This window comes from Natator depressus, chromosome 4 (genome assembly GCF_965152275.1).
Source record: "Natator depressus isolate rNatDep1 chromosome 4, rNatDep2.hap1, whole genome shotgun sequence".
Taxonomy (NCBI): Eukaryota; Metazoa; Chordata; order Testudines; family Cheloniidae; genus Natator; species Natator depressus.
The window spans coordinates 96,214,945-96,241,479 of record NC_134237.1 but is presented as its reverse complement, the minus strand read 5'-3'; the positions used below and the strand labels follow the sequence as shown (position 1 = coordinate 96,241,479).

General features: G+C 45.2%; 1 protein-coding gene across 2 annotated transcripts in view; it reads left to right on the top strand.

Moving 5' to 3' along the window:
* The first annotated feature begins 2,340 nt into the window (after positions 1-2,340).
* The window catches only part of NSUN7 (NOP2/Sun RNA methyltransferase family member 7), a 64,350-nt gene continuing 40,155 nt past the window's right edge, over positions 2,341-26,535 (top strand). The window contains exons 1-3 of one of the 2 annotated variants that reach the window (XM_074951518.1): positions 2,341-2,525; positions 6,873-6,943; positions 20,183-20,538. In XM_074951518.1, the coding sequence (XP_074807619.1) occupies positions 20,241-20,538 (298 nt within the window). In that variant the 5' untranslated portion in view covers positions 2,341-2,525; positions 6,873-6,943; positions 20,183-20,240. The remainder of the gene's footprint in view (positions 2,526-6,872; positions 6,944-20,182; positions 20,539-26,535) is intronic. The other variant, XM_074951519.1, reaches the window with a different exon arrangement.

Genomic DNA, 26,535 nt, shown 5'->3' with positions numbered 1-26,535 from the left:
GCAGCACTACATGGGCTGATATTACCTTTTAACTCTTTCGGGCACAGTGTAGGGTTTGTATATCCCATCACATTTACACTTTGATAGTGAAAGTATCATACACAAAGATACTTGCAGAAACTACCGTGACACTAGACAATCCATTCCATCCATTTAGCAAAAGGCTTGCTCTTCCCATTTGAAGGAAAGTGAAATAACAAAGTTGTGCCTCAAAAATTATTCTGTATCTACCCAACAACAAATATTATATTGATCCTTTCCCTTTAAGGAGGAACCCTAATGTTGTTTGAACTACCACATATAGAGCATGCCCTTCTCAATCTTTGCACAAAGACTATAACTCGATCACATAGGGAACTGGTTGAAACTTGGGGATTTTGGTTTGCCTTAAGTTTTGGTATTTTCGAATTTACTTTTGTTCCAATGGTACTTGCTTGTGTTTCAGCAAAAGTTAGATTTCATGAAACTATTTTGTTGGAAAATTGCCCATTATCTCTAATCATATATCATAGTTCCAGAACAAGAACCTGTGTTTGCACCATAACTATTATTATTATTATTTTAAATGTTGAGTCTTTGTCCATTCCTGACTTCTCTACCCAAGCAAAATTTCTATTGCTAAAAACTGCAGATATCTTATGAATGCATAAGAACATCAGGATCAGGTAAATGGATTCTAAGGATTAGATCCTCAACTAGTGTAAATGAGTATAGCTCCTGATGCTGCACATCAGTAGAGCTACACCCATTTATACCAATTGAGGACCTGGCCCTAACTTTGATTTTTAAGGATTTATGTATATATGTGAGTAAACTCAGTAGACTTGAATCTTGGTTGCTCCATTCCTTGTGTAGCCATTCACACCTGCACAAGGTGGGTCAGCATCTGCTGCAAAATCAGAATGGTACCTATATTGCACAGGTGTAAAGACTAAGAAAGATGCAAGACAGAGGTCAATCAAAGTAATTGGGGTACTATCAGTCTTTGAAGTTTTTGAGTTAAATCACTGAGGATTTTGTCATTTTCCCTGTCAAAATCTGAAGACCACACATACTGCCATAGGTATAGCAGATTTATAGAAAAAATAACTCTGATTTTTTTACTGACTGACTGAAGTTTAATTCTTTCAATTCTTAGAAATATTTTGGGAAATACTTGAGAAATTTCAATGGTAAGTAAAATTAATTATTTTAAAAAGACCATTTAGCGTTCCACAGCACTTAATAATTAGACACTGAGATTGTTAGACTTTTCTTTCATAGCTAGAGCTGGTGGAGTAACTTGTATTGTAATAGTTTCTTCCTATGAGTGCTGAGTTTAGATGAATTATATTAATAGGTTATTTGATGTGATGGTGACCATAGGTAGGGACTCATGATGCATTCTTGTTAGTTAGAGGTTTATTTTCATGCTGTTGGAATATACAATTAAATAGGTCCTGGTAAGGTTTGTTCATTTTAATGAAATGTGCTTAATTAAGTTCATCCAGTTTCACGTGGTTTGGATTTGAACAAAACTTTGGATCCATAAAACTAAAAAAGTGAACCTAGCACAGATTCTTGCTACCCCGAACTGTGGTTTTTGCATAGCCTTGATTACAGTAACTCAGGAAGTGGATGTGTCTCCCTCACACCCCCTTCTCCCAGGAACCAACTCCAGAAACCCCTTGGTCCCAGCCCAGAGCACCCGCCTACACCCCAAATTCCTCACCCCAGCCCCACCCCAGAGCCCTCACCCCCTCCCACACCCCAACTCCAATTTTGTGAGCATTCATGGCCCACCATACACTTTCTATTCCCAGATGTGGCCCTCAGCCCAAAAAGTTTGCCCACCCCTGGTCTAGATTATCCTTAGTCCTGCCCTGAGTGCAAGGGACTGGACTAGATGACCTCTCGAGGTCCCTTCCAGTCCTGTGATTCTATGGCCTCTGCGGTCTCTGCTCAGCCTCGCTCGCTGCTATTCAGGAATTAGCGCTCTGAGCTCCGAGCGAGAAGACGCAATCTGGGCCCAGCCCCCAACGGCTGGCAGATGTGCACCCCCTCGAAAGAGCACGCCCACTAAAGGGGGAAGGGCCCAATCCTCTCCCCACCCAGTGGCAGCAGAAAGATGCCCTGACCCCCCCCCCCCCCGCTGCTCTAGAGAACCACCATCCGGACTCTACCAACGTATCACAGAGGCCCAAGGGGCAGAAACATTTTCCGCGGAGGCAGTCCCAGCTCCGTACCGAAGGGGGTGGTTGACGGGGTGGGAGACATGAGGCTAGGGGAGCCGCATCCACCCCCCCCCCCCCCATGAGGGAGAGGAGAATGGTAGAGTCTGAATTTAAATGAAACGGTCCCTGGAGCTGCGTTCTCTCCCCCGCCTGTCTCTGCGCCGGCAAGAAGTGGGGCGTGTGGGCAGGGCCGTGTGCCCGCCCGGCCCCGCCCCGGCCGGAGGGAGACTCGCCACGGCAGAGATTTGGGGCAGGCGGGGTGAAGGCTGCTCTCAGCCAGCTGCTGCCGGTGCATGGAGCGCGGAGAGGCGGGTAAGGGAGACCGGGGCGGGCACAAGCCCTTAGGGCGCATCTCCCCCTTCTGCCCCCGGCCGGTTGTAACTCGCGCGGTGCTGGGAGGGGGCTCTGCCCCTCGCCCGTTGTGGGGGCTAGCGGGACTGTTACTCCGCGGCCCCCTGCCCGGGTAGGGGAGCAGCCGCCGCGCCGGAAGGAGCGCTGCGCTGTGGGCACCAGCCACAGGTGCGCCACGGCGGGGCCCTGTGCAGTCAGCCGGGGCTCTGCTGGTGCGGGTCGGAGTTTCCTTAGCGCTGGTTTCAGCGGCGTGGCTGCCGCGCCGGGGGCGCCCCTCTACGGCTTGCTGCCTTGCGGGCGCGCCCCTGGCTGCCGGTGCCGTTCTGCCGCCAGGCGAGCTGGGGTAGTGTCTGACGCCGAGCCCGCTCCTGCGGGAGCGTTTCTCTCGTCCCCCAAGCGCGGTGTCCAGTGTTTCCCCCAGGAATTGAAATGGGGGGTCAGGGCTGATGAGGGGTGAGACCGTGAGGGTGAAGATGGGCTGTATGGTACCAGAGTAAAAACCTGAATGTTTCATGACCATTCTGTTAGATTTTAAAATCATCTCACAAATTAAAGTTGGCTACTCAAGCCTTCTATGAAGCACTACATCTACATCCTTCTTGGTTTCTTGTTATGATTTTGCACAACTCTGTTAATGAATTTGTTGAATGCAGTGCAATGCATTCATCTTTGGTGGCTTCTCCTGTGTCCAGTACTTCCACTCCTTCAGTTGATATGCTCATTAGTTCATTCACATGATCAGGCAGAAGGCGACCGCTTTCAAAACACAAAAATCTATTCAGTGGTGAAAAAGAACGCTCAATTGTAGCTGTTGTGACTGGGCGTAGCAAGAGATGAATTCCTACTTCTTTCAGCCCAGGAAACATGGCATAAAGATTGGTCGAGCCATTAGTGCTGATAAAAAAGAAGTTGAAGTCAAATCTTCATTCATTCGTCGTATGATATTCCACTCTGTGTTCAAATTCTCTATTCTGTCCTGAGTACATGGCAGCTCCATTGCTGGTATTGCCTCACTCCACTCAACTGTCTGTGTTTTATAAGACAGGGATCTGTAGAAGCAATGGAGAGGTTGAGTAGAATCTAGAAGTCGCTGCTGTAGATTTTTAAAAATCAAGTCTGTACTTTTTCAGTTGTCTTAACAAACACTTCTTGTCCCCCTCACTTAAGGATTCAATATAAATGCTTTCATTAATCAACTTCTGGACTGAAGTCTTTGCTTCTTCCAGTACTTTTTCAATGGATAGCTCTCTGATTGATCCAAATGTAGCTTCTATTGCTGAACAGAGGTCTACTACTGTTGTAGCAGATGCCTGGATGGCATTGTTTAATGACCCAAGTGGTTTCAACAGTAGACTTACAAGAGAGAGAATGGCAATAGTCTTCTCTGAACGTAGTAGCAAAAGTAACTCACCAGCCTCACTCCTTAGATCCATCCCATCTTGGTAGATAGTTTCCAAAGCCAGTAATTATGGCTGGAGTAATTTTAAGACAACAGCCAAGGGTTGCTCATGAGAAAGCCAGAGGGTTTTCCCAGGTTGGACTAATTTGAACTTTAGTCCCAGTGTATCTTCTATATATTCCAAGATATTCAGCGTTTTTGGACTCTTGCTGAAAAAAGAATATAATGAAGACATTAAATTTATAGCTTTTAAAATGTCTTTTGAAGAGTCTGCAGCTCGTACTAGCGCGAGTTGGAGTAGATGGCCTCTGCAGTGTGTATAGGAGAGACTAGGGTTACACTTTTCTCCGAACGAAGCTTGTGCTCCACCATGTCTTCCAGAGAAGTTTGCACCTCCATCAAATGCACAAGCAGCCATTTGTTTGGGGTCCAATTGGCAAGCATTTAACTCTTCTAAGATGTGGGTTGTCACAGAGGCAGCCAATCTGTCTTCTATAACTTGAACATCTAGAAATGCATGTACTGGCCTACCACTGACATCAAGATAATGTACACAATGACTTGATGACCATTTGCATTGGTGCATTCATCAGCCATGTATGCAAATTTTTTGAATGTTGTGAGAGAGTTCTTCACTTTTTCAACTGTTGAGTCTTTCACTGTTGCACCACATGCGTCTAGCCAGTCAGTTGAGTTTCTTGCAGAAAGATAGTGAGCATTTGCTGGCCTTGTTCGGAACCAGTGTTCAACTTTAGGATGAACAAGTGACAATGCACTTAAACTGGAGGCCAGTGTTGTAGTGTATGGTATCTCTTGCTTAAATAGAAAGTATGATGAGACAGCCATGTTTGTTCGCGTTAAGACTGCTGGAGACACAACACAGTTAAGAGCCTCATTAACGCTCACCGGTGTTGTTCTTGGTCAGTGGAGACTCAGAGTTCAGAGGTGCTCTCACATGAGTTCACCTCTCGGGTGGGGGGCAAGAAGGCACCTTGCTAGTTCCTCTAGCTGCTCACTGTTTGCTCTGGCCACTGTTGTTCGTTGTGCCACCATTCACTCAATTGCTCTGTAGCCAATGGCCCTGTGCCATCACCATCTGCTGCCACCGACCTCTGTGAATTGGTCTCTTGAGGTTCCACCCAGCTCTCAGTGATTTCAGCTGAGCTCTCAGAGGGGGAACCTCTATGGGCAGACTGGGCCGTCTCTTCCACAGAAACACTGTCCCACAGCCGGTCCTAAGCACTTAAACCTGATTATCAGTGATTTCAACTGTAGTGGTCTATCTATGGAGAACAAAAGACTATCTATGGAGCCTAATCAGCTCTGTCTTTAAACAGTGGAGAGGGGCAGGTCAAATAGTACTTGTGACTCAGGCAGACCATCAAGCAAAACACCTGTCCCCACACTCTCTCGATGCCCTCAATCAGCAGAGGCTTAAGTACAGTTCTACTGCCCTTTACTCATACAAGTATAAGAATAAAAACATTTCTTTATCCCCTGCAGTCAAGTGATTTGTAACCCAGCCAAGATCTATCACTTGGGTAACACAGCTCTGTTTGCTGGATACCTAGGTAGATTAGGTGTGAATGTAAATACAATCTGGTCCTGAAGCCTTTTTCCCCCCCAACCCCCAGCTCATCACTAGCTGTCAGGGAGAGCTCATTTAGACTTTGCTTACAAATCATAATTTGAAATTATTAGGTTGGCCAACATCACCAAAATGAATGCACTGACGGTCATAAAAACAACAGCTGTATAAGGAAGCTGGTCTATGTTCATACTTTTCAAATCTATTATACTTTTTCAGATACACGTATTTTATGATACACTTTATATGCTTTTAAAGTGTGTATTAATGTTTCAATTTCAATTCAGATTTCCAAACAATCGCTACATTGGCAACACTGCATGTAACTAGTTCACAAAACTGGGGTGTGTGTGTGTGTGTGTTGGGGAAATTCAGGGGGGGTAAACACCACCATGGGGGGGGGTGTAGGGAAATCCCTGGCAGTGTCCCTCTGCTGCTGGGCCAAGCAGGTGCCCTCATGGAGCTGAGCGTTAACCAGGAGATGGCATTGCACAGGGTCCCGCTTGCCAGTTGTCATGGCATCTTCCAGGCAAGCCTGGGGACGCGAGCAGGGGAAATCCTCAGTCAGGGTGGGGTTGTAAGCAGTGTTGTAATGATAATACTGGGGATTATGCCTGTTCTTTATAGTGTCTCTCTTTCCTTCTGTGTGCTGTCTTCTGATGTGCTTCAGTCATTTTAGCCTCCAGCCTGTGTCTCCCTTGGGCTTGTCTTCTCTGGGGTATTCCAGAGAAATCTTTCACTGTTGCCTAGAAACGGTGGAAGTGCTAACTGGCTACAGCTGACACTTTTACCACCCTGTTGTATGGACCTGCTTTGAGCAGCATCAGACAGCACTGTGGTGGTAACACTAGCTCTCCTATGCTTGCTTGTACTGGTGGACCTGTGCTCAAGAGCGATGGTAGGGAGGCCTCCCTAAAATCCTCAGTACCAGTGTAGCCCAACAGAGCTGCAGCCAAGAAAAGTATTTTGTATCTGTTATATAAATGTGTTAACTAATGCTTGTACTATACTTTAGATTGTTATTAAATAACATATATATAACTTAATAAAGTGAATACTATGAGCACACTTGAAAATTAATTCTGGTTCAAGCGTTCACTAGTTTCAGCAATACTCTCTATAATTAAATGGGAGGACCTCTTGAACGGGTGACCTCTCTAGAATTTGTATTTCCCTCTTTAAATGTAGGGAATGTTGCTGGAACCTGAGGTTCTCTAAAACTGGAATGAATTTCTTAAGTATGACTAAACTTTGAGCTGTGACTTTCATGGGCTGCAACTCATTTATTGTACTAATCTTTTTCTTCTTTTCCTGTCCACAGATAAGTAAAACTGGGAAACTAGAAACTATACTATCGGGAACTTTATCTTCTGTATTCACAGTTGATAAAAGGTGGATATACTTTTGTTTTAAAAAATCAGTGGGTATATCTGTGTACTATCTGTTCCATTCCCGATTAAATGATTAACATGTAAAAAAGCTATAGTATGTTGACTATAACAGTCTAATAATTGGTACTTGTGATAACTGTATTGCTTGTACTGTGCAGTCTGCTGGAGACTGTAGCAGTACTTACTAGGTAACTTGCTCTCCTGAAATCTATTAAAAGCATAGCTTTATGAGTAATGTATTGGTGCTAAACTTTGTTATACCAATCAGCCAATATGGCTAGTTTGTTGGCATCTGTAAATGCTGCTTTTTCTGTATGGTATAACTGGAGATACAGTAGAGTAAAGACAAGAACGGTACTTAATGAAATGTTTAGCACCCAGAATAAGTGTGACTAATACATGACTTAGTATAAAGTAGTAATGGATTGCTGCTTTGTTTATATTATGGAACAAAAGACATTTATTCTATGATATTGAGAAGTGTATTCAGTCAAGCCAAATCCTTCAAAATGCTGAGTGCTGTTCATGCTACGTTGAATACCTTCAACTCCTACTGAAGTCATATAACCTTTTTGAAACCTGAAAGAAAAGAAGTACTTGTGGCACCTTAGAGACTAACCAATTTATGTGAGCATAAGCTTTCGTGAGCTACAGCTCACTTCATCGGATGCATACTGTGGAAAGTAGAAGATCTTTTTATACACACAAAGCATGAAAAAATACCTCCCCCCACCCCACTCTCCTGCTGGTAATAGCTTATCTAAAGTGATCACTCTCCTTACAATGTGTATGGTAATCAAGTTGGGCCATTTCCAGCACAAATGCAGGTTCAAATCAGCGGCACTGCTATGGGTACCCGCATGGCCCCACAGTATGCCAACATTTTGTGGTTGACTTAGAACAACGCTTCCTCAGCTCTCATCCCCTAAGGCCCCTACTCTACTTGCGCTATATTGATGACATCTTCATCATCTGGACCCATGGAAAAGAAGCCCTTGAGGAATTCCACCATGATTTCAACAATTTCCATCCCACCATCAACCTCAGCCTGGTCCAGTCCACACAAAAGATCCACTTCCTGGACACTACAGTGCTAATAAACGATGGTCACATAAACACCACCCTATACCAGAAACCTACTGACCGCTATTCCTACCTACATGCCTCCAGCTTTCACCCTGACCACACCACACGATCCATTGTCTACAGCCAAGCTCTGCGATACAACCGCATTTGCTCCAACCCTTCAGACAGAGACAAACACCTACAAGATCTCTATCAAGCATTCTTACAACTACAGTACCCACCTGCGGAAGTGAAGAAACAGATTGATAGAGCCAGAAGAGTTCCCAGAAGTCACCTACTACAGGACAGGCCTAACAAAGAAAATAACAGAACGCCACTAGCCGTCACCTTCAGCCCCCAACTAAAACCCCTCCAACGCATTATTAAGGATCTACAACCTATCCTGAAGGATGACCCAACACTCTCACAAATCTTGGGAGACAGGCCAGTCCTTGCCTACAGACAGCCCCCCAACCTGAAGCGAATACTCACCAGCAACCACATACCACACAACAGAACCACTAACCCAGGAACCTATCCTTGCAACAAAGCCCGTTGCCAACTGTGCCCACATATCTATTCAGGGGACACCATCACAGGGCCTAATAACATCAGCCACACTATCAGAGGCTCGTTCACCTGCACATCCACCAATGTGATATGTGCCATCATGTGCCAGCAATGCCCCTCTGCCATGTACATTGGTCAAACTGGACAGTCTCTACGTAAAAGAATAAATGGACACAAATCAGATGTCAAGAATTATAACATTCATAAACCAGTCGGAGAACACTTCAGTCTCTCTGGTCACGCGATTACAGACATGAAAGTTGCGATATTACAACAGAAAAACTTCAAATCCAGACTCCAGCGAGAGACTGCTGAATTGGAATTCATTTGCAAATTGGATACAGTTAACTTAGGCTTGAATAGAGACTGGGAGTGGCTAAGTCATTATGCAAGGTAACCTATTTCCCCTTGTTTTTTCCTCCCCCCCCCCCCGACGTTGTTGTTAAACCCTGGATTTGTGCTGGAAATGGCCCAACTTGATTATCATACACATTGTAAGGAGAGTGATCACTTTAGATAAGCTATTACCAGCAGGAGAGTGGGGTGGGGGGAGGTATTTTTTTCATGCTTTGTGTGTATATAATAAGATCTTCTACACTTTCCACAGTATGCATCCGATGAAGTGAGCTGTAGCTCACGAAAGCTTATGCTCAAATAAATTGGTTAGTCTCTAAAGTGCCACAAGTACTCCTTTTCTTTTTGCGAATACAGACTAACACGGCTGTTACTCTGAAACCTTTTTGAAACCTGAGTTTCTTGAAGTGATTGTCCACATGGATTCCACTCTTGGTGTACGTGCGCCCCATGTGCATGAGATCTGATTCTTTTTGGCTAGCAACATCTGCTGGGGTTGCGCCTGTGCCCAAGATGTCTTGGTGCCCATCCTCACCATCTACCCAAGAACATAAAGGGCACAGCGGGCCCAACCATCATTTGGTTCCTTTTTGCCACGTATGGCAGTGGGAGAGAACCCATGTAGTGTCTGCTTACTCTGCGTGCTCTGCAATTTTTTGGTTAGCATAGTATCTTTTTGTATTTACACTCACTGGCACATAAAAAGATAATAAATTATGGGATACCCCTGCTACTAGCAGCTAGGGTTCTGTGTCAGAAACAAAGTCTTTGGGATTTAAAACTTTTGCAAGGTGGCTATCCCACTCGATGATGTGTATTCTAGATGCCTCTTTTGCTTTGGTGAGGGATACGTTCCTGACAGATACTTGATCTGTTGCTGTTCCTACAAGAGGAAACAGAAGGAGAGAGGCAGGCCTGCCTTCAATTTTTTCTTCTGGAGTGCTTGATAAGAACCTCCTTAGAGAGTGAGGGTGAAAAAAGATTCCCACTAGGCCTGAACAGTTCTCTTCGGCTAATGCTTCTGTGAATTTTGAGGTATTGGGCTCACTCATCATTGAAAAGATTGAACCCTTCAGATTCTGAGACTGGGAGAGCAGCCAGTCCTCTTCCACCCAGTTGTCGGAAAGGGGTAGGAAAGAATATTTTTCCTGGAGAGCACAGATATAGGACACCCTCTCTGGTTCTGACTAAACAGAGACAGAAAGCTCACCAAGCTGTTGTTACTTGTGCTGTTCAGACAGACCAGATCTGGGCCACAAACCATCTTTTTAGCTGATGTCTTGGCACTGGCTGGTGCCCAGGTACCCACAGAACTTCCTGAAACTTGAGTCTTCACTTCTCTTAGTACTGATCCCTTGGGGCTGATATCGATATGGATACATTTGGAATGGATAACCTTGGTGCCCTTGACACTGTGTGTCTCCACAATGCAGATGTTTCTGGGACAGACTTTCTTAGTATCCAAGATGTCCTGTGTATCGATTATTTCATGATCACACAACTGGAGACATTTCTTCCTTGGTACCACTTACTAATACTGTCATAGTACTGGTGATGAGCTCTCCTGCTCAAGTTATGAGAGAATTCAAGAGAACCATACAGCACTCTAGATGCTGTTTTGTTTTTGTTTGTTTTTTTCCAGGAAGGTTTTTCTTCAGTCTCCAGATGCACATTTTGAATGATCAAGTACTTCTATCAAAATATAACTGTCCAAAGGGGGACAGGGTGTTACAAGTCATAGAGAAGTGACCACAAAATGAAAGGAAAGGACTAAGATCTCTGGCATCTGAAAGGTTGTTAGTGTCCCAAACATTTGTGCAGGCTGCTTTAGACACCTCTGCTATGGCAGCATATGCAGTCGCCATTTTCATTGTGATGTGGGCTTCATGGTGCCCATTTTTGAGAATACTAAAGGGGGTCCAAATGACACTTGAGAACCTCCTGTTTGAAGATTTTGATTTAGTTAACATTGGAACTGATGAAGCCCTGAAGGATTTGAGAGCTCCATTCATTGGATGTATACAAACCAGCCACCTGGAGGAGGCAGGACAGACCCGCAAAGCTTTGCCAGACAGAGCCTCTGTACCTCTTGTTCCAATGACCTCTTAGATTTTAATAATTGAAGATGAGGCAGAGGTTCAAATGCAGGAGACATTCTGCCTCTTCTCCTCTGCTGCACACTTCATCTACCTTATGGCAGAATGTTAGATGCCTTTGTTGAGAGCAATCAGAACCATTACCGGATGTGTACCCCTTTCCACCCCCCATTTGGAAACCACCTCTTATTTTCAGGAGGGCTGAAACCAGCTGACCTCTGACCTGCAGGTCCTGGTAATCACAAACAAAAGGATATTCAGTACGATTCCAGGCACTTCCTACCCACACTTTCCTTTTCCCATCCCTTTTCAGGAGCTTTTTTCATGAAATAATGTTGAAACCAGAGGTAAAGTCCTTTCTGCAACCCAGAGCAGTGGATGAAGAGTCCCTGGAATTCAGAGGCAAGAGGTTCTACTCCTGCTACTTCTTATTTTGAAAGAAGAAAGGGGCTGGCATTCTATTCTAGACTTCAGATGTCTCAACAAATTAATTCATTGTTTCAGGCTTAAAATGTTGACTGGGGCTTCAGTTATTTCTCATGATTGGTTGGCTCCTGTTGGTCTTCAGGATTTATATTTCCACCTGTCCATATGTCCAGCACACAGAAAGTACCTCAGACTTGAAGTAGGGGACTTTTGCTGCCAGTACAGGGTTCTGCCTTTTGGTCTGTCCCTGGCACTGAGTATTCACCATAGGTGCCGACTCCATGGGTGCTGAGCACCCACTGGCAGCCCCCTCTCAGAACCTCCCCCCCAGTGCTTTCTGCCCGTTGGCAGGATGTGCCAAGCCAATCATCGCCTCCCCTCCTTCCTTGTGCCTCCTGTCCGCTGCAATCAGCTGTTCCGTGATGTGTGGGAGGCTCTGGAGGCAGGGTGGAGGAGCGAGGATTTAGTGGTCATCAAAACCCATTTAACAAGACACAATATTCAGTTATACCTATACATTATGACTGGCTGATCTGGTGAATATCTTCCAAAAAGGCAACATTCCATTTATGAGATCTGACAGCTCTGCACCACACTGGGGCTCAAGATCAGCTGAGAGAAATCTACACTTTTATTGACCCAAAGTATATCATTCATAGGTGCTTTGTGAGAGTTGAGGTCAACAGAAACGTATATACCATGGGGGAGGGGTCCAAATCATAGTTGGATAGTAAGTCTCTTAAATGATCTGCAAGCTCAACCTGAGATGTCTATAAGAGCATGTCTCAGATTTGTAGGTCGTGTGTTCTTCTGCACCAATGTTGCACAGCATTGCAGACTTCTACACTTCACCCATATTCTATACAAAGTGGTTGCAGTAACTCCTCACTTAATGTTGTCCTGGTTAACGTTGTTACATTGTTGATCAATTAGAAAACATGGTTGTTTAAAGTTGCGCAATGCTCCCTGATGGCATTGTTTGGTAGCCGCTTGCTTTGTCCACTGCTTGCAGAAAGAGCAGCCTGTTGGAGCTAGGAACCAGGGTGGATTGGTAGCCCCCCTAAGTTCCCTGTGTGGAAATCGCCCAGCAGGCTATCAATTGCCGGGCAGTTCAGCTGTCCCTTCCCCCACTGCTGTTTGCTGCTTCTGCCCTCTGCCTTGGAGCTGCTCCTGGGAGCCTTCTGCTTGCTGTTCAGGGGGTGGGGGAAGGAGGGTTGCTAATGTCAGGGTGTCCTCCCCCTGCTCCTCTCCACCGCTTCTGTACCTCATCTCCACAGAGTGGGGGGGTGGGACAGGACAGGGCTCAGGATGGAGGGAGCTTGCTGGCAGCAGCTGCTGTCTCAACTTGCTGATCTACTTAAAAAGGCAGTGTACTTGGAGTGGGGTCAGCGTACTTAGAGGGGAAATACGCTTCTCTCTTCCCCTGTCTCTCTCTCTCTCACACACACACACACACACACACACACACACACACACACACACACACACACACACACACACACACACACACACACACAGTGTGTCTCTGTCTCTCTCACACATGCACCCCCCCCCACCCCATGGGTTCATCGTCATGTTCAGTTTCTACAGGGAATGTTTTCAGCCACTGCCATGCTGTGTCTCCTCCCTCCATTCATGCTGCCTTGTAGAGTGTGAGGCTACGTTAACAACAATGTGTTAACCATTGAGGGCTCAGCTGAGTGCAAGTTCATCATTTAGCAGTAAGGCATTCCCTGGGAAATATCCCACCCTCTGAATCCACCACCTCAACCAAGCTTCACAATCATCATTGCTGTGTACAGTATTAAATTGTTTGTTTAAAACTTAAAAAAATTACCTGGAATCTAACTATCCCTATTTACATTAATTGTTATGGGGAAATTGGATTAGCTTAACATCGTTTTGCTTGAAGTGGCATTTTTCAGGAACATAACTACAATGTTAAGTGAGGAGTTACTGTATCTGCCAAGCAAATACCATGTGGACATGAAAGTGAAGGTCCCGTGAAAATCCTATTAGATTGTTGCCCATGTGAAAGTGTTCTTTCACCTGAGTACCTCTTTGCTGCACCACATCCTACCAAAATGTTGGTAAAGATCAGCTCCCCATTTAAGAGAAGAAGCACTTTTTACCATTTTGCAACACAAGGTCTGACTCTTCCCTCCCCACCCAAGCTCAACTTCATGTAAATAGCTGAGTCCTATGTCATCTAGCATGCATGACATTCCTCCCCTTGTTGCAGGGATCCGTGATCCAAGTGATGGCAGAAAACATCACAGCTATGCATTATGTCAACAGAAAGAGGAGCATAGTCATCACTGCTCTGCTGAGAAGCCGTTTGTCTCTAGGATTGGTGCAGTCATCAGATCACGCTAGTCACTATGTGTCTTCCAGGGTTTTAAAATTCCCTCCCATCAACTTAACAGGCATGAGTGGACTCTGAAGGACTCTGTCTTGAAGATCCTTATTTTCCACAGATGAGGATAATAAATGTCCTGTGTTTAGCTTCAGAGAGGGGTTTGGTGCATCCCCACTGTGGCCCCCAGCCCTGGTGAGCCGGGTGACACAGTCCGAGTGCCGGGAAGGCAGTGTGGCCCCAGTGCCAGCCCCCCGAGTCCCCGCAGCAGGCCAGCCAGCTCCAGCCCCAACTGGCCAGAGCAGAGCACCGGGAACTGCAGGAGAGGACCTGGGGGTGGAGTGTGGGTTGGGCCACACCAGGCTGTTTGGGGAGGCACAGCTTATGATACCCGCCACCCATGACCAAGGGCTCTCAGTCAAGATTCAGCCGTCATGGTCATGGTCGTCCCAACCGGGTCCAGGCAGTTCTGGTACTCAGATCTAGTGAAGCTATCAGCTTTGTTTCCAACCTGTTTTTACTAGATGTGACTTAACAAAATGAAGGTCAGATCTTACACCTTATCAAGCATCATTCCGCCAGCATCCATGCTGTCAGATGTGTTAACTGCCACTGGAAGAAGCTGTTCAGCTGAGATCAAGAACATATTGATACATAATCTAATACAAGTTTTTCTGGAAACTTATAGAGCAAAATAGAAGAGATTTTCTATTAGGGCACAATGTCACCTGTCTCCCTTGGAAAAACCCGTTTCTGCTGTTCTGGACTATTTGCTAACCCTAAAACATTCAGGACTATCCTTCAGCTCCCTAAGAATATACTTACCAGCAATATCTGTGCATAATTCTCCAATTGAGGGTCCGGTCATACCTTATTTTTCTACTATATAGCTGCTAAATTCCTCAAAGGTCTCATTTCTGTTTTCTCTTATTCTGGGATTCCCTTTCTTCCTCATATCTCAACATGGTGTTAGCTGGCTTAATAAGACCCCCTTCTGAGCTCTTTTTACCACTTGTCTATGAAGACTGCCTTTTTTAGTAGCTATAACATCTGCTCACAGGGTAGGGGAAATTCAAGCCCTTATGCCTGGTTGACCTTACATGCTGTTCCATAAAGAGATGGTGACTGATAGGCCTCACACCAAGTTGCTGGCTATGATTTTTTTTTTCTTCAGATTTTCACTTAAATCAATGGATCACCCTCAGTTTTCTTTCCTAAGTCCCACTCAACCTCTGGCAAAACTAAGCTTCACACACTTGAGTAAGAGCATGATCTTTCCATTTACGGGAAGAAAAAAAATTAGAAACATCTAAGCAGAGAGGGTGACACATCAGGCAATATCCTCAGGGGTTATCAAAATGAGTCTCCAGATGTGTAAGAATGTGTTATGAATTAGGCTATGTCTATGCTACGAAATTAGGTCGACTTTATAGAAGTCGAATTTTTAGAAATTGATTTTATACAGTCAATTGTGTATGTCCCCAGTTAAGACCATTAGGTTGGCAGAATGCATCCACAGTACCGAGGCTAGCGTCGACTTGCAGAGCATTGCACTGTGGGTAGTTATCTGGGTTGAGATCCCAATGACTGATGGGGCAAAAAACATTGTCGCATGTGGTTCTGGGTACATGTCATCAGGCCCCCTCCTCCGTCCCTCTCTCCCTTCCTCTGTGAAAGCAACGGCAGACCTTTTCGCGCCTTTTTTCCTGGGTTACCCGTGCAGACGCCATACCACAGCAAGCATGGAGCCCGCTCAGCTCACCATCACCGTATGACTCCTGGGTGCTGGCAGGCACGGGACTGCATTGCTACACAGCAGCAGCTCATTGCCTTGTGGTAGCAGATGGTGCATTATGACTGGTAGCCGTCCTTGTCGTCTCCTGGGTGCTCTTCGCCGGCCAGAACCAGCAAAAGCAGGTGAGTAGGCAATGGCAGCACGGTGAGGAGAGTGATGAAGACATGGACACAGACTTCTTTCAAAGTATGGGCCCCTGCAATGTGGACATCATGGTGGTAAAGGGGCAGGTTCATGCTGTGGAACGCCGATTCTGTGCCCGGGAAACAAGCACAGACTGGTGCAACCGCATAGTGTTGCAAGTCTGGGACAATTCCCAATGGCTGCGAAACTTTCACATGCGTAAGGGCACTTTCATGGAACTTTGTGACTTGCTTTCCCCTGCCCTGAAGCGCCAGAATACCAAGATGAGAGCAGCCCTCACAGTTCACAAACGAGTGGCGATAGCCCTGTGGAAGCTTGCAAAGCCAGATAGCTATCTGTCAGTCGGGAATCAATTTGGAGTGGGCAAATCTACTGTGGGGGCTGCTGTGATCCAAGTAGCCAACACAATCACTGAGCTGCTGCTACCAAGGGTAGTGACTCTGGGAAATGTGCAGGTCATAGTGGATGGCTTTGCTGCAATGGGATTCCCTGACTGTGGTGGGGCGATACAGGGAACCCATATCCCTATCGTGGCACCGGAGCACCAAGGCAGCCAGTACATAAACCGCAAGGGGTACTTTTCAATGGTGCTACAAGCACTGGTGGATCACAAGAGACGTTTCACCAACATCAACGTGGGATGGCCGGGAAAGGTATATGACGCTCGCATCTTCAGGAACTCTGGTCTGTTTCAACAGCTGCAGCAAGGAACTTTCTTCCCAGACCAGAAAATAACTGTTGGGGATGTTGAAATGCCTATAGTTTATCCTTGGGGACCCAGCCTACCCCTTAATGCCCTGGCTCATGAGGGGACCCTGGACAGTAGTAAGGAGCTGCTCACCTATAGGCTGAGCAAGTGCAGAATGGTGGTAGTGTGTGCATTTGGACATTTAAAAGCGCGCTGGTGCAGTTTACTGACTCGGTTAGACCTCAGCGAAACCAGTATTCCCATTGTTATTGCTGCTTGCTGTGCGCTCCATGGTATCTGTGAGAGTAAGGGAGAGACATTTATGGTGGGGTGGGAGGTTGAGGCAAATCGCCTGGCCGCTGATTACGCGGAGCCAGACGCCAGGGCGGTTGAAGAGCACAGCAGGAAGTGCTGCGCATCAGAGAAGCTTTGAAAATCAGTTTCATGACTGGCCAGGCTACGGTGTGAAAGTTCTGTTTTTTTCTCCTTGACGAAACCCCCCGCCCCTTGGTTCACTCTACTTCCCTGTAAGATAACCACCCTCCCCTCTCCTCCCCCCCCTTCAATCACCGCTTGCAGAGGCAATAAAGTCATTGTTGCTTCAAATTCATGCATTTTTTATTAATTCATCACACAAATAGGGGGATAACTGTCAAGGTAGCCCGGGAGGAGGGAAGGACAAGGCCATGCTGCACTTTAAAACTTATTGAATGCCAGCCTTCTATTGCTTAGGCAATCCTCTGGGGTGGAGTGGCTGGGTGCTTGGAGGCCCCCACACCGCGTTCTTGGGCGTCTGAGTGAGGAGGCTATGGAACTTGGGGAGGAAGGCGGTTGGTTACACAGGGGCTGTAGTGGTGGTCTGTGCTCATGCTGCCTTTCCTGCACCTCAACCATATGCTGGAGCATATCTGTTTGATCCTCCAGTAGCCTCAGCATTAACTGCTGCCTTCTGTCAGCAAGCTGATGCCACCTACCAAAGGTCGATTTCAGAGCTAATCCCCTTGTCAGGGGAGGAGAACAGAAATCGACTTAAAGGGCTCTTAAAATCTAAGTAAATGGCTTCATCGTGTGGATGGGTGCAGGGTTAAATCTATCTAATGCTGCTAAATTGGACTTAAACTCGTAGTGTAGACCACGGCTTAGACAGGTCCGATCTACCTAGCCACATTAGAACTCATTCCACTAAAGCTAGGCAGCCTCTCTGCCTGTTTGAAGACTGACCCCTGTTTCTGAAATCTGTAGGGTATCCACATGGAGCTCTAGCCACACCTCTTCAATAGAGACTTCCAGATGGGATGCCTGGTTTGGTAGAGGTGTCCCAAAATCATTATTTAAATAGGACTCTTAGACCCCCACATCCAAGCTGCTTGTTAGGCTGTGTCTACACTGCAGCCTATGTTGGCATAATTTACATGTCTTGGGGGTGTGAATAACCTCCCCACCCCCCGAGTGACATAAGTTACATCAACATAAGTGCTTGTGTTCTCCCGCTGACATAGCTTCTGCAGTTCACGGAGGTGGGATTTTTTTATGCTGACAGGAGAGCTCTCTCTCCTGTTGGCATATAGTGTCTTCACCAGATGCAGTGCAACTGCGCTGCTCCAGTGCTGTATGTGTAGACATGGCCTTAGTCACAAGGAGTGGAATCCATGATGATGATCATTCAAACAATAGTTACTTACAGAAACTGCGGTTCTTTGAAATATGTTGTCCACATGGATTCCATGACCTGCCCTGCTTCCTTACTTCTTCGGTCTTACAGGGGTGTGCAAGGACGCTCCGGTATGTCTATACAGCAGTATAAGTCTTGGGTTAGTGGTTCCCAAGTCAGCAGACCCATGTCAGGGAACTGTGGGCTTGATTGACTACAGTGCCTTTTAACCCTAGGTTAAGGATTTTCTGACTTGTGCTTGAGCCTAGGGCTCTGTTACCCACGGTGCAATGCACAGAGCTGAGCCAAAGTAACCCTATCCCAGAGTGCCTTGTGTTCTTTTCCTCTCCCTCTCCTGCCTCATGTCAACACTCTAGCCTTATGAATGTGTTGCACTGTGGGAAAATTCTACTGCCCACCCAGTTTCCTAAGAAAAATATCAAACGATAATACTGCTGGACACCATCTTGGGGAACTACAGAGGTGGCTTTTGTCTAGGAATATATGCCTCAGTGTTAATGGTACAAGGAGACTTTTATATTGGTGAAACAAATTCATTTCCCCCCAGTAAACTTGAAAATACTTAATTCAGACAAATATAAATATAAGATAGTCCTCAAAGGTGTTATAGGAAGTTAGATAATAGGACTAAGAATAGCTGTTGGACTAGAGAAATTAACTGAAAAGCAGCCCCTCTCTCTCTATTAAAGTGATTGAATAGGGCTTCTTCTGAGCTTAGCTGACTTTCCTGGTGCATGTACAGGAATAAGGGATACCTGGGAGGCTATAAGGAAGCTTTAAGGCTGGCTCCCACTCACTGCCCCACAGTGCACGCTGCCTGGCTGTCTCTGCACATGCAGCCCAAGGAAGGGTGAGCAGAAAGCAGAGCAAGAAGAAGCGGTTGCCCTGTAGGGCTCAGCACAACTGGGAGAGGAATGGCTCCCAGCTGCCAAGATGTTGGGGGTCGCTTTCTAGCTGTTGGTTTGCTCTCTGCTCTAGGCAAGCTCAGCACTGCAGTGAAGAGGAGCTGGAGCCAATGCCGTAGGAGGCTCCAGGGAGGTTTTGGGGCTAGCTCCCACTCACTGCTCAGACAGTGGGCTACCTGGGCGCTCCTGCACACGCAGCCATAGGGAGGTTAGAGGGAGCCAGTGAGCAGAGCGGGGACTGGAGGAGTGCCCCTACAGGGTGGAGGAGAAGCTGGGGTATTGGGGGTCATCTTCCCCCAGCCGTGCTGATCTGGGAGCTCTGTTGCTCCCGCTACCTGCAGGGCAGTTACTTAATCCCTGCTCCACTTTCTGCCCCCTCCCCAGGGCTGTATGTGCAGGGGCACCCAAGCAGCATACACTAAAATCTGGCTGTGCTCTTGTGACCAGGAAGTAGCTCTCTTTGCAAAAAGCTTCTTCTGATCAGTCTCAACTGAAAACCCTGCAGGCTCTCTGATTGTCTGCTAAACACCGATCTGCAAGCATGCTATGAGCTGCTCCTATTTGCAAAGGGGATGTGTGGCTTCCCATTGATTGCTGTGTAGACATATCCATATCATGCAGGTTTGGTCCCTATGGAAACTGTCAGCTAAAATAGATCTTGGGTGTGTGTGAGCCACAGCTGCACAAGACCAGTGCCCATAGGGACCACTCCTGCTTCCTGAGTGTCCTTGCACACCCCTATCCCAAGATGTGAAGGTTGGAGCGGGCCCAGCCATCTCTCAATTCCTTCACCAATACAGAATTTCACAGGATTAGGACTCTGTAGAAGCAAGGAATGAGGGCAGATCATGGAATCCATGTGGACAACCTATTTCAAATAACCATGGTTATTATAAGGTAATTTTGTCTGCATTTATTTATTTATAAAAGTAATTTGTATTTTTTAAAATAATAAATAACATTTTGACTTTCACATTGGATAAAGTTGAGTATGTGTCAAAGTTAAGCACATGTATTCATTTTTACAGGTTTGTAGCCTAGATCAGAAATTTTAAGTATTTCTATTAAAAACCATAAAAATGAAGAGAAACAGTTTAATGAAACTGAAAACTGATTTTTAACTTAATTTTAATACAAATTTTTCTTTTTTTTTTTTTTTTTTTTTGCAGAGACAGTGGGATTCTGATTTCTTAAATCTTATTGTGCTGACAAAGCAACAGGGAAAGAATGCCAAGTTCCAAAAGTAACTTCTTGTTGTCAAGTGACATTTCAAATTTCCGGGAAATGGCAATATCAAATGAGAGAGAGCCTACTGAAAAGAGTACAGCAAGTCTGATTGAGAACAATGGCTATCAAGACTCTGTATACATAAATGCAGCTAAAATTTTTCAAGGCATTCGTAATGAAAAGCCTCAGGATAAAATATTGGTAAGGTATGGTAATGAACTAGTGCCATCCCTACCAGATTTTAAAGATGAATGTTCCCAGCGCTCATCCTATGAACTGGCGTTTAGTGCTCTGAAATGTAAGTAGAAACTCTTTCCCCATATCACTAGCAGAAATGATGCAGTGCAGAAAATATACAAAAACTATATGATGTATTTAGGTCATGTATATCGGTATAATCACTTTTATTGATGGGCAGGAAGGATGGTTCCATAGTTAGGCTGCTAACCTATGAATCTGGAATTACTTTACTTGGAGATTAGTTTTAAATTAACTAGAAACCCAGGACTGTTGAAATTGATGGCTGGTTGTAGACAGTGTATTGGGAAGCAAGGTGGGCTGTAGTCTTTATATGAGAGAGCCAATGTGTATATTTGATCAGCCATGTCCAAATGCTTTGGCAGAAACCCTTTTTGTCTGTTAAAGTCTGTTTGTGAATACTGTACAGATTCTTGTTAGAAAGCAAGATAATGTAAAACAAAGTACTTAGTTTTCATTATTTAAGTTTTTGGTGCTGTTTCCTGTAAAGGAAAGTGTGAATTCTGTCCATTTCAGCAACAAATAAATAAATAAATACATTTTACTCCCCCTACAAACCGAACATGCTAAATTGACCATTATTAACTGAATCAATCATCCAAATTAAGAACCTGATTCTTCCCCTCCCCTGTGTTGTTCCTGCATGGGAACAGGGACACTGATTTTGAACTGAGAAGTTGATTTATGGGTTCTTCCATGTGGTAGGAAGGGTCGGGATTTGGCTCATGGGGAGTCGTATGAGATTTGACCTTCAAAATATGGGGAGCTGGGATGAAGGGGGGACTGAGTGGAGGCCAGGACCACGGATTGTCTTTGTCTCCACACTGCCTTCTGTCATACCTAGCCCTGTGAGAACACAGCTGGCTACTATATGCCAAACCTTATCAAACAGTGTGGTAGGGTACATTCCTTATCTTGATGACAGGGTCATATCCGGTTGACTGGCTAGCGCTGTGAAGACCCGCTCTAGACTAGTGCCAGATTACCTGTAGACCACCAGCAAGACTCAGGGAGGGGCACCTGACTGAGCAATTGCTACTGCTCCTTGCTCAGCATCTCTCTAGCTTTGCTACTTTATGCTCATAGATGTGCAAGGTAACAAGTCTCTCTTCTTCCCCTCCCCCACCCCGAACAGACAATAGGTTAAAGAAACTATCAGTTTGAGATATACACATCAAATTAATCTGAATTAAAAAACAGAGGCTGAAAAATAGACCTGTGAATGTTTTGTTAGAGGAATCCTCCAAAACCACCCTGTAAGTAAGAGGGGAAATAAAATAAAAAGGACAGTCTGTTAAACATAAGAATAAATTAAAGCTGCATCCTCACCAAAATGGAGTTCAAGTATTCGTATTGTTTGGCCACTTGTAAATAGTGTCAACTAGTTTTGTTCAGTGTTTGTAGGCTTGTAGCAGTATCTTCTCAGTTTATAGCTGACACTTTTGCTGTGTCCTTTAGTTGTACTTTCACATGTAATTTCACTCTTTTTTTGTGACTGAAAAAACAAAAATGCAGAAGTCCTAGATAACTAGACTACAAGAAAGAGAGAAACCTTTCCAAAAGAAAACAGAGTAGAAAAGAGGAAAAAAATTAACAATGGCTGAACTGGCAAACATGGCATTTCTCTTTAGAGGCTGAACAAATGACATGATAGCTTGTTTCTCTCACCAACAGAAGTTGGTCCAGTAAAAGATACTACTTCACCCACCTTGTCATGCTAGTCCACTGTCCTTGCAATGGCCAAAGGTAGGTGTTTCAAAGAGTTATGTTTTGTGTCTGTACTTACTCCAAAAATAGTGAGACCCATGGGGGAGAGATCCTGGGCACTGGCATCTTCGGTGGGATTTTAACAGTAGATGGTGGCAGGCTCAGCACTTTGCAAGATTTAGTTCAGTATGACTGCATCACAAAAGTGAGTCAGTATAAAAAATGAGAAACCATTTAGTATCCATGGGAACTACCTAAAATATGTGGTGAGATCAGGTTTCTGTGGATCAGATAGAAAAGAGTAATTGTTCCTGACCAAATGCTAATAAGAAACTTTCATTGGATAAAATTCAGAGGATATAGTAGCTCAATAATAGAAATGTGAGGAGAAGAAACAGAAGTACATTCCTTCTCCCTGCTGCTATTGTGACCTTTTAATCTGAAATATGTAGCATAGGCATTTTTCATCCAGCTCTCAATCTAAAAGAAGGCTAAGAAACTGTTACTCTCTATTCTTGGTGATGCAGTGTTGCTTCTAATGTAGGAACAAAAATAATTCTTAGTGGTGAGGGGAACACAGTGCCAGAAAACGCAATTAACACAAAGTATAGTATAGTTGAGAACATCTTAAGGCTATCTTCTGGCAACCTTCTTCTCAAAAATCTTGTACACTACATGTGAAATTAATTTAAGCACACTCAAGATAGGAACAAACAATTACTAACAATGGAAATTGCTTCTGGAAAATTCAGAAAACTGAATTATTCTTCTGCCTTATGTATAACCAGGGGTTAAATTGTGAGTTGCATTGCATGGGTGTTAATGGAATGGGCATGGTAGAAAAGAGGGGTAAAGGAAGTTTATCCCCTTGGATTTGGCCGGCCGGCCATCCATCCAGAAGAGGCGGAGCCAATACCTCTTCTCTTCCAATCTGGTTAGCAGAGCTTCACTGGTCCAGACAAACAATGCCCTTTTAAAAGGATGGAGCTGAAGTCATTTGTGCGTGTGCTATAGCAGTGCTTTCAGCGGTTGTTGTGCCTGCGTTGGGCACAATACTTCTGCCCAAACCAGCATGCAAAACAAAGATAGTGTGCTGTTTTCTGTAATGAGTAGATGTCTACTAACCCTAAACTGTGAGTCAGAGGTCTGATCTGCAGTGATTTCAGTGAAGGAGACTAGCAAACAGATTAAGTCATGGAAGGAAGAGACTTTGCCACCAACCTTTCACTGAAGCAGCAAAAAATAACAAATAGCAAATCTGACACCAGATGCCTTTGGCCCTGAAGAAGGAGCCAAGCAAAAGGATTGATGACTTACTTACTGAAGTGCTTAATATTTAAATCATAAAACAGATTAATTCAAGACGTACCTGCCATGGCGCGCGGCCCGGGACCCCCACTGGTATGGGTTGGGGCGGTTTGGAGGAGGCGGCAGAGGCAGGGGCCAGGGCAGGGCTCTGCTGCTTCCTCCACAGGTGCCGGCTGCTGCAGCTCCCATTCGCTGGGAACCACAACCTATGGGAGCTGCGGGGGCAGGGCCTGTGGGCACTGGCAGCGCGGAGACCCCTCTGCCACCTAGGAGCTGCAGGGGGGCCATGCCAGTGGGAGCCAGGAGCCCCCCACCCCAAGGTAAGCACCCCCTGCAGCCCCCAGCCCCCTGCCCCTAGTCCAGAACCCCCTCCCACACACCCAAACTGCTGCTGCTGGCCCAAGGCCTGGCCAGCTCAGGCAGCCCCTGAGCCAGTACGAGCCACTGCAAAAGTCATGGAGGTAAGGGAAAGTCATGGAATCTGTGACCTCTGTGACAGACTCACAGCCTTATCTATGAGATGAGAAAATAATTAATTACACCTCCTCTTGTCCCTTTGCTACTGAAACCAAGGGAAGGGTATTCATCAAAACAAACAGTGGCTGTAAACCAGGGGTTCTCAAACTGGGGATTGGGACCCCTCAGGAGGTTGCGAGGTTTTTCCTGCCAGCCTCCAGCCTAAACCCCGCTTTGCCTCCTGTATTTATAATGATGTTAAATACATTAAAAAGTGTTTTTAATTTATAAGGGGGGGTCGCGCTCGGAGGCTTGCTATGTGAAAGGGGTCACCAGTACAAAAGTTAGAGAACTACTGCTCTAAACCATTCTTCTACTCCTGGGGGAATTCTGCACCAAAAAATTAAAAGTTCTGTGCACAATATTTTAAAATTCTCCCTATTTTATTTGTCAAAATAATACAATATAATCACACCAGTTTCATTTATTTTTGGTCATTTATTTCAAAATACCTGTGAGCAAGTATGTCTAACAATACAAACAACAAATAAGATTCAGGAAACGTTCTTTTGACAAATAGATTCCTCACTAGGCACATTAATACAGAACTCTGAGTAATAATTCATTTAAAGTACAATACAGAACTGTATTTCCCACACCCCGCAGAAGCAGTGCAAAGGCTTTGGGGGAGTTAGGGGTAATGGAGGAGCTGAGGGAGAGGGAAGTAAATTGCTGGGAAGGAGCCTGGGTGTGAACTTGGAGGGTTGTTGAGTATGCGTGGGAAAAATATGGAACAAGTTTTTTTGGGGGGGGCAGGGAGGGATTGTTAGGGAGTTTCCCCCATGCAGACCCTGGCTGACCCCTAGTCTCTCCAATTCAGTCAGGCACATCTGCCCCTGTCCCCTTGTGTTCCTGCATCCCACGTGTTCTTGCACCCCTCTCCACATGTGTCCCACTCCCCCCATCACCATGTGGCCTTGCACCCCCTCCTTGTGTCCCCATGTGTTTCTGTGCTCCCACTCAGCCTCCCCCTGTGGCCCTGCGCCTCCAATCCCATTCAGCCCCTGCACCAGTCTGTCCTCCCCCACTAGCCCTTATGAGCCCCTGACCTCACCGGGCAGGCACTGCGAAGGCAGGCAGGCTCTTTCTCTTCTCTGGTTGACTGGGAGCTGCTGCTGTGTTCTATTGCCACAGTGCCCTCTGGTGGGCAAAAGGCGGAACTGCAGCAATGTTTCGGCAAAAGCTTTTTTTCTGCGCAAAAAATTAAAAATATGTGTGGCGCATTAATTATTTAATCCCCCAACAGTAATTCTCCTCACTCTTTGGTTATGATGGGTTACAAGACACAGGTTGCATTTGGGTAGGTAATTTTTTTATTTGATATGTTTAAGGTAAATGTTGTATTATCGTGAGTACTTGTCTCCTGAGACATCTGTCACTGCATGCCCTTATATATTGAGAGTGCAATTTAGCTGAATCATTTTAAGCTTCCAGACTAGACTGGATAGTCTTCTCACTAGCTAAGAATACTACTATGTCCTGGAGAATGTCTTCTCTTCCTCTTCTCTCTTTGCCACCACCCCAAAAATATACCTCAATAGAAGAAAAACGGAGGTGTCTCAGCAGAAATTAGGAAGTCTTTTTGGCTTCCAACTGTGCACCTGTTATTTAAGAGTGAATAAATGACTCATGGTTCAGTATGAACAGAATCCTTTAATAAGGTATTACTTAGTGTAAGGGTGCCAGAACTGAACAGTCTACTTCATTGTAAATTAGCAAGAGCAGCAATTTTCCCAGTGTGAAGTGAGGTTCAAAGATAGCAGCAGGAGGCAGGCTTTCTTGTCCTTTCATTTGCTTTCCTGATGAGAGCAAGTCCAACAGTGGGCAAAGCTGACTGAAGCCACTTAGTGATGTCAAACAACCGTGCAGTAGCAACACATTTGAACAAGTACGGACACTGTTTCATGCTGCCTCTCCTTTATGGGCAAAGAAGTCTTTAATAGTCATGCATACCATTCCATTGCTAATTACCATTGTGGATTTAGTTGAGTCAAAGGTACCAAGAAAAGTATTCTCTCCATGGCAGGTGTGTGATTTTTTTAAAAGTAATATGCAGGTACAGTGCAGTAATATAAACCTATTTTCTTCTGAAGAAAATTTTTGTAAGTGCCCTGAAAGAAAAAGGTCTGAAGCAGCATTAGGGGATTGTGCATCCTAGAGCTGGGAATGTCATCTACGATTCTCATTCCCAGGGTTCCTCAGAAGTGAAATTGAGTGAAATTCTGGCCCCATTGATGCCAATGATGTCAATTTTGCCATTGACTTTAGTGTGGCCAGGATTTCACCCTATGTCTCCAGAAGGGAGAGGGAACTTAAGCCATCCCCACTTTTATAGCTCATAGTGTATATGGCAACAGGCATCTTTGCCTTAGGGAGCCACTATTGGGAAGTTTATAAGGTAGAAATAGCTATAATGAAATACTTGAGGGATCAAGATACCTATGTAACTTTCATATATTTATCAATTTAAGCATTTAAGTTGTACATGAAACCTAATGTACATTTT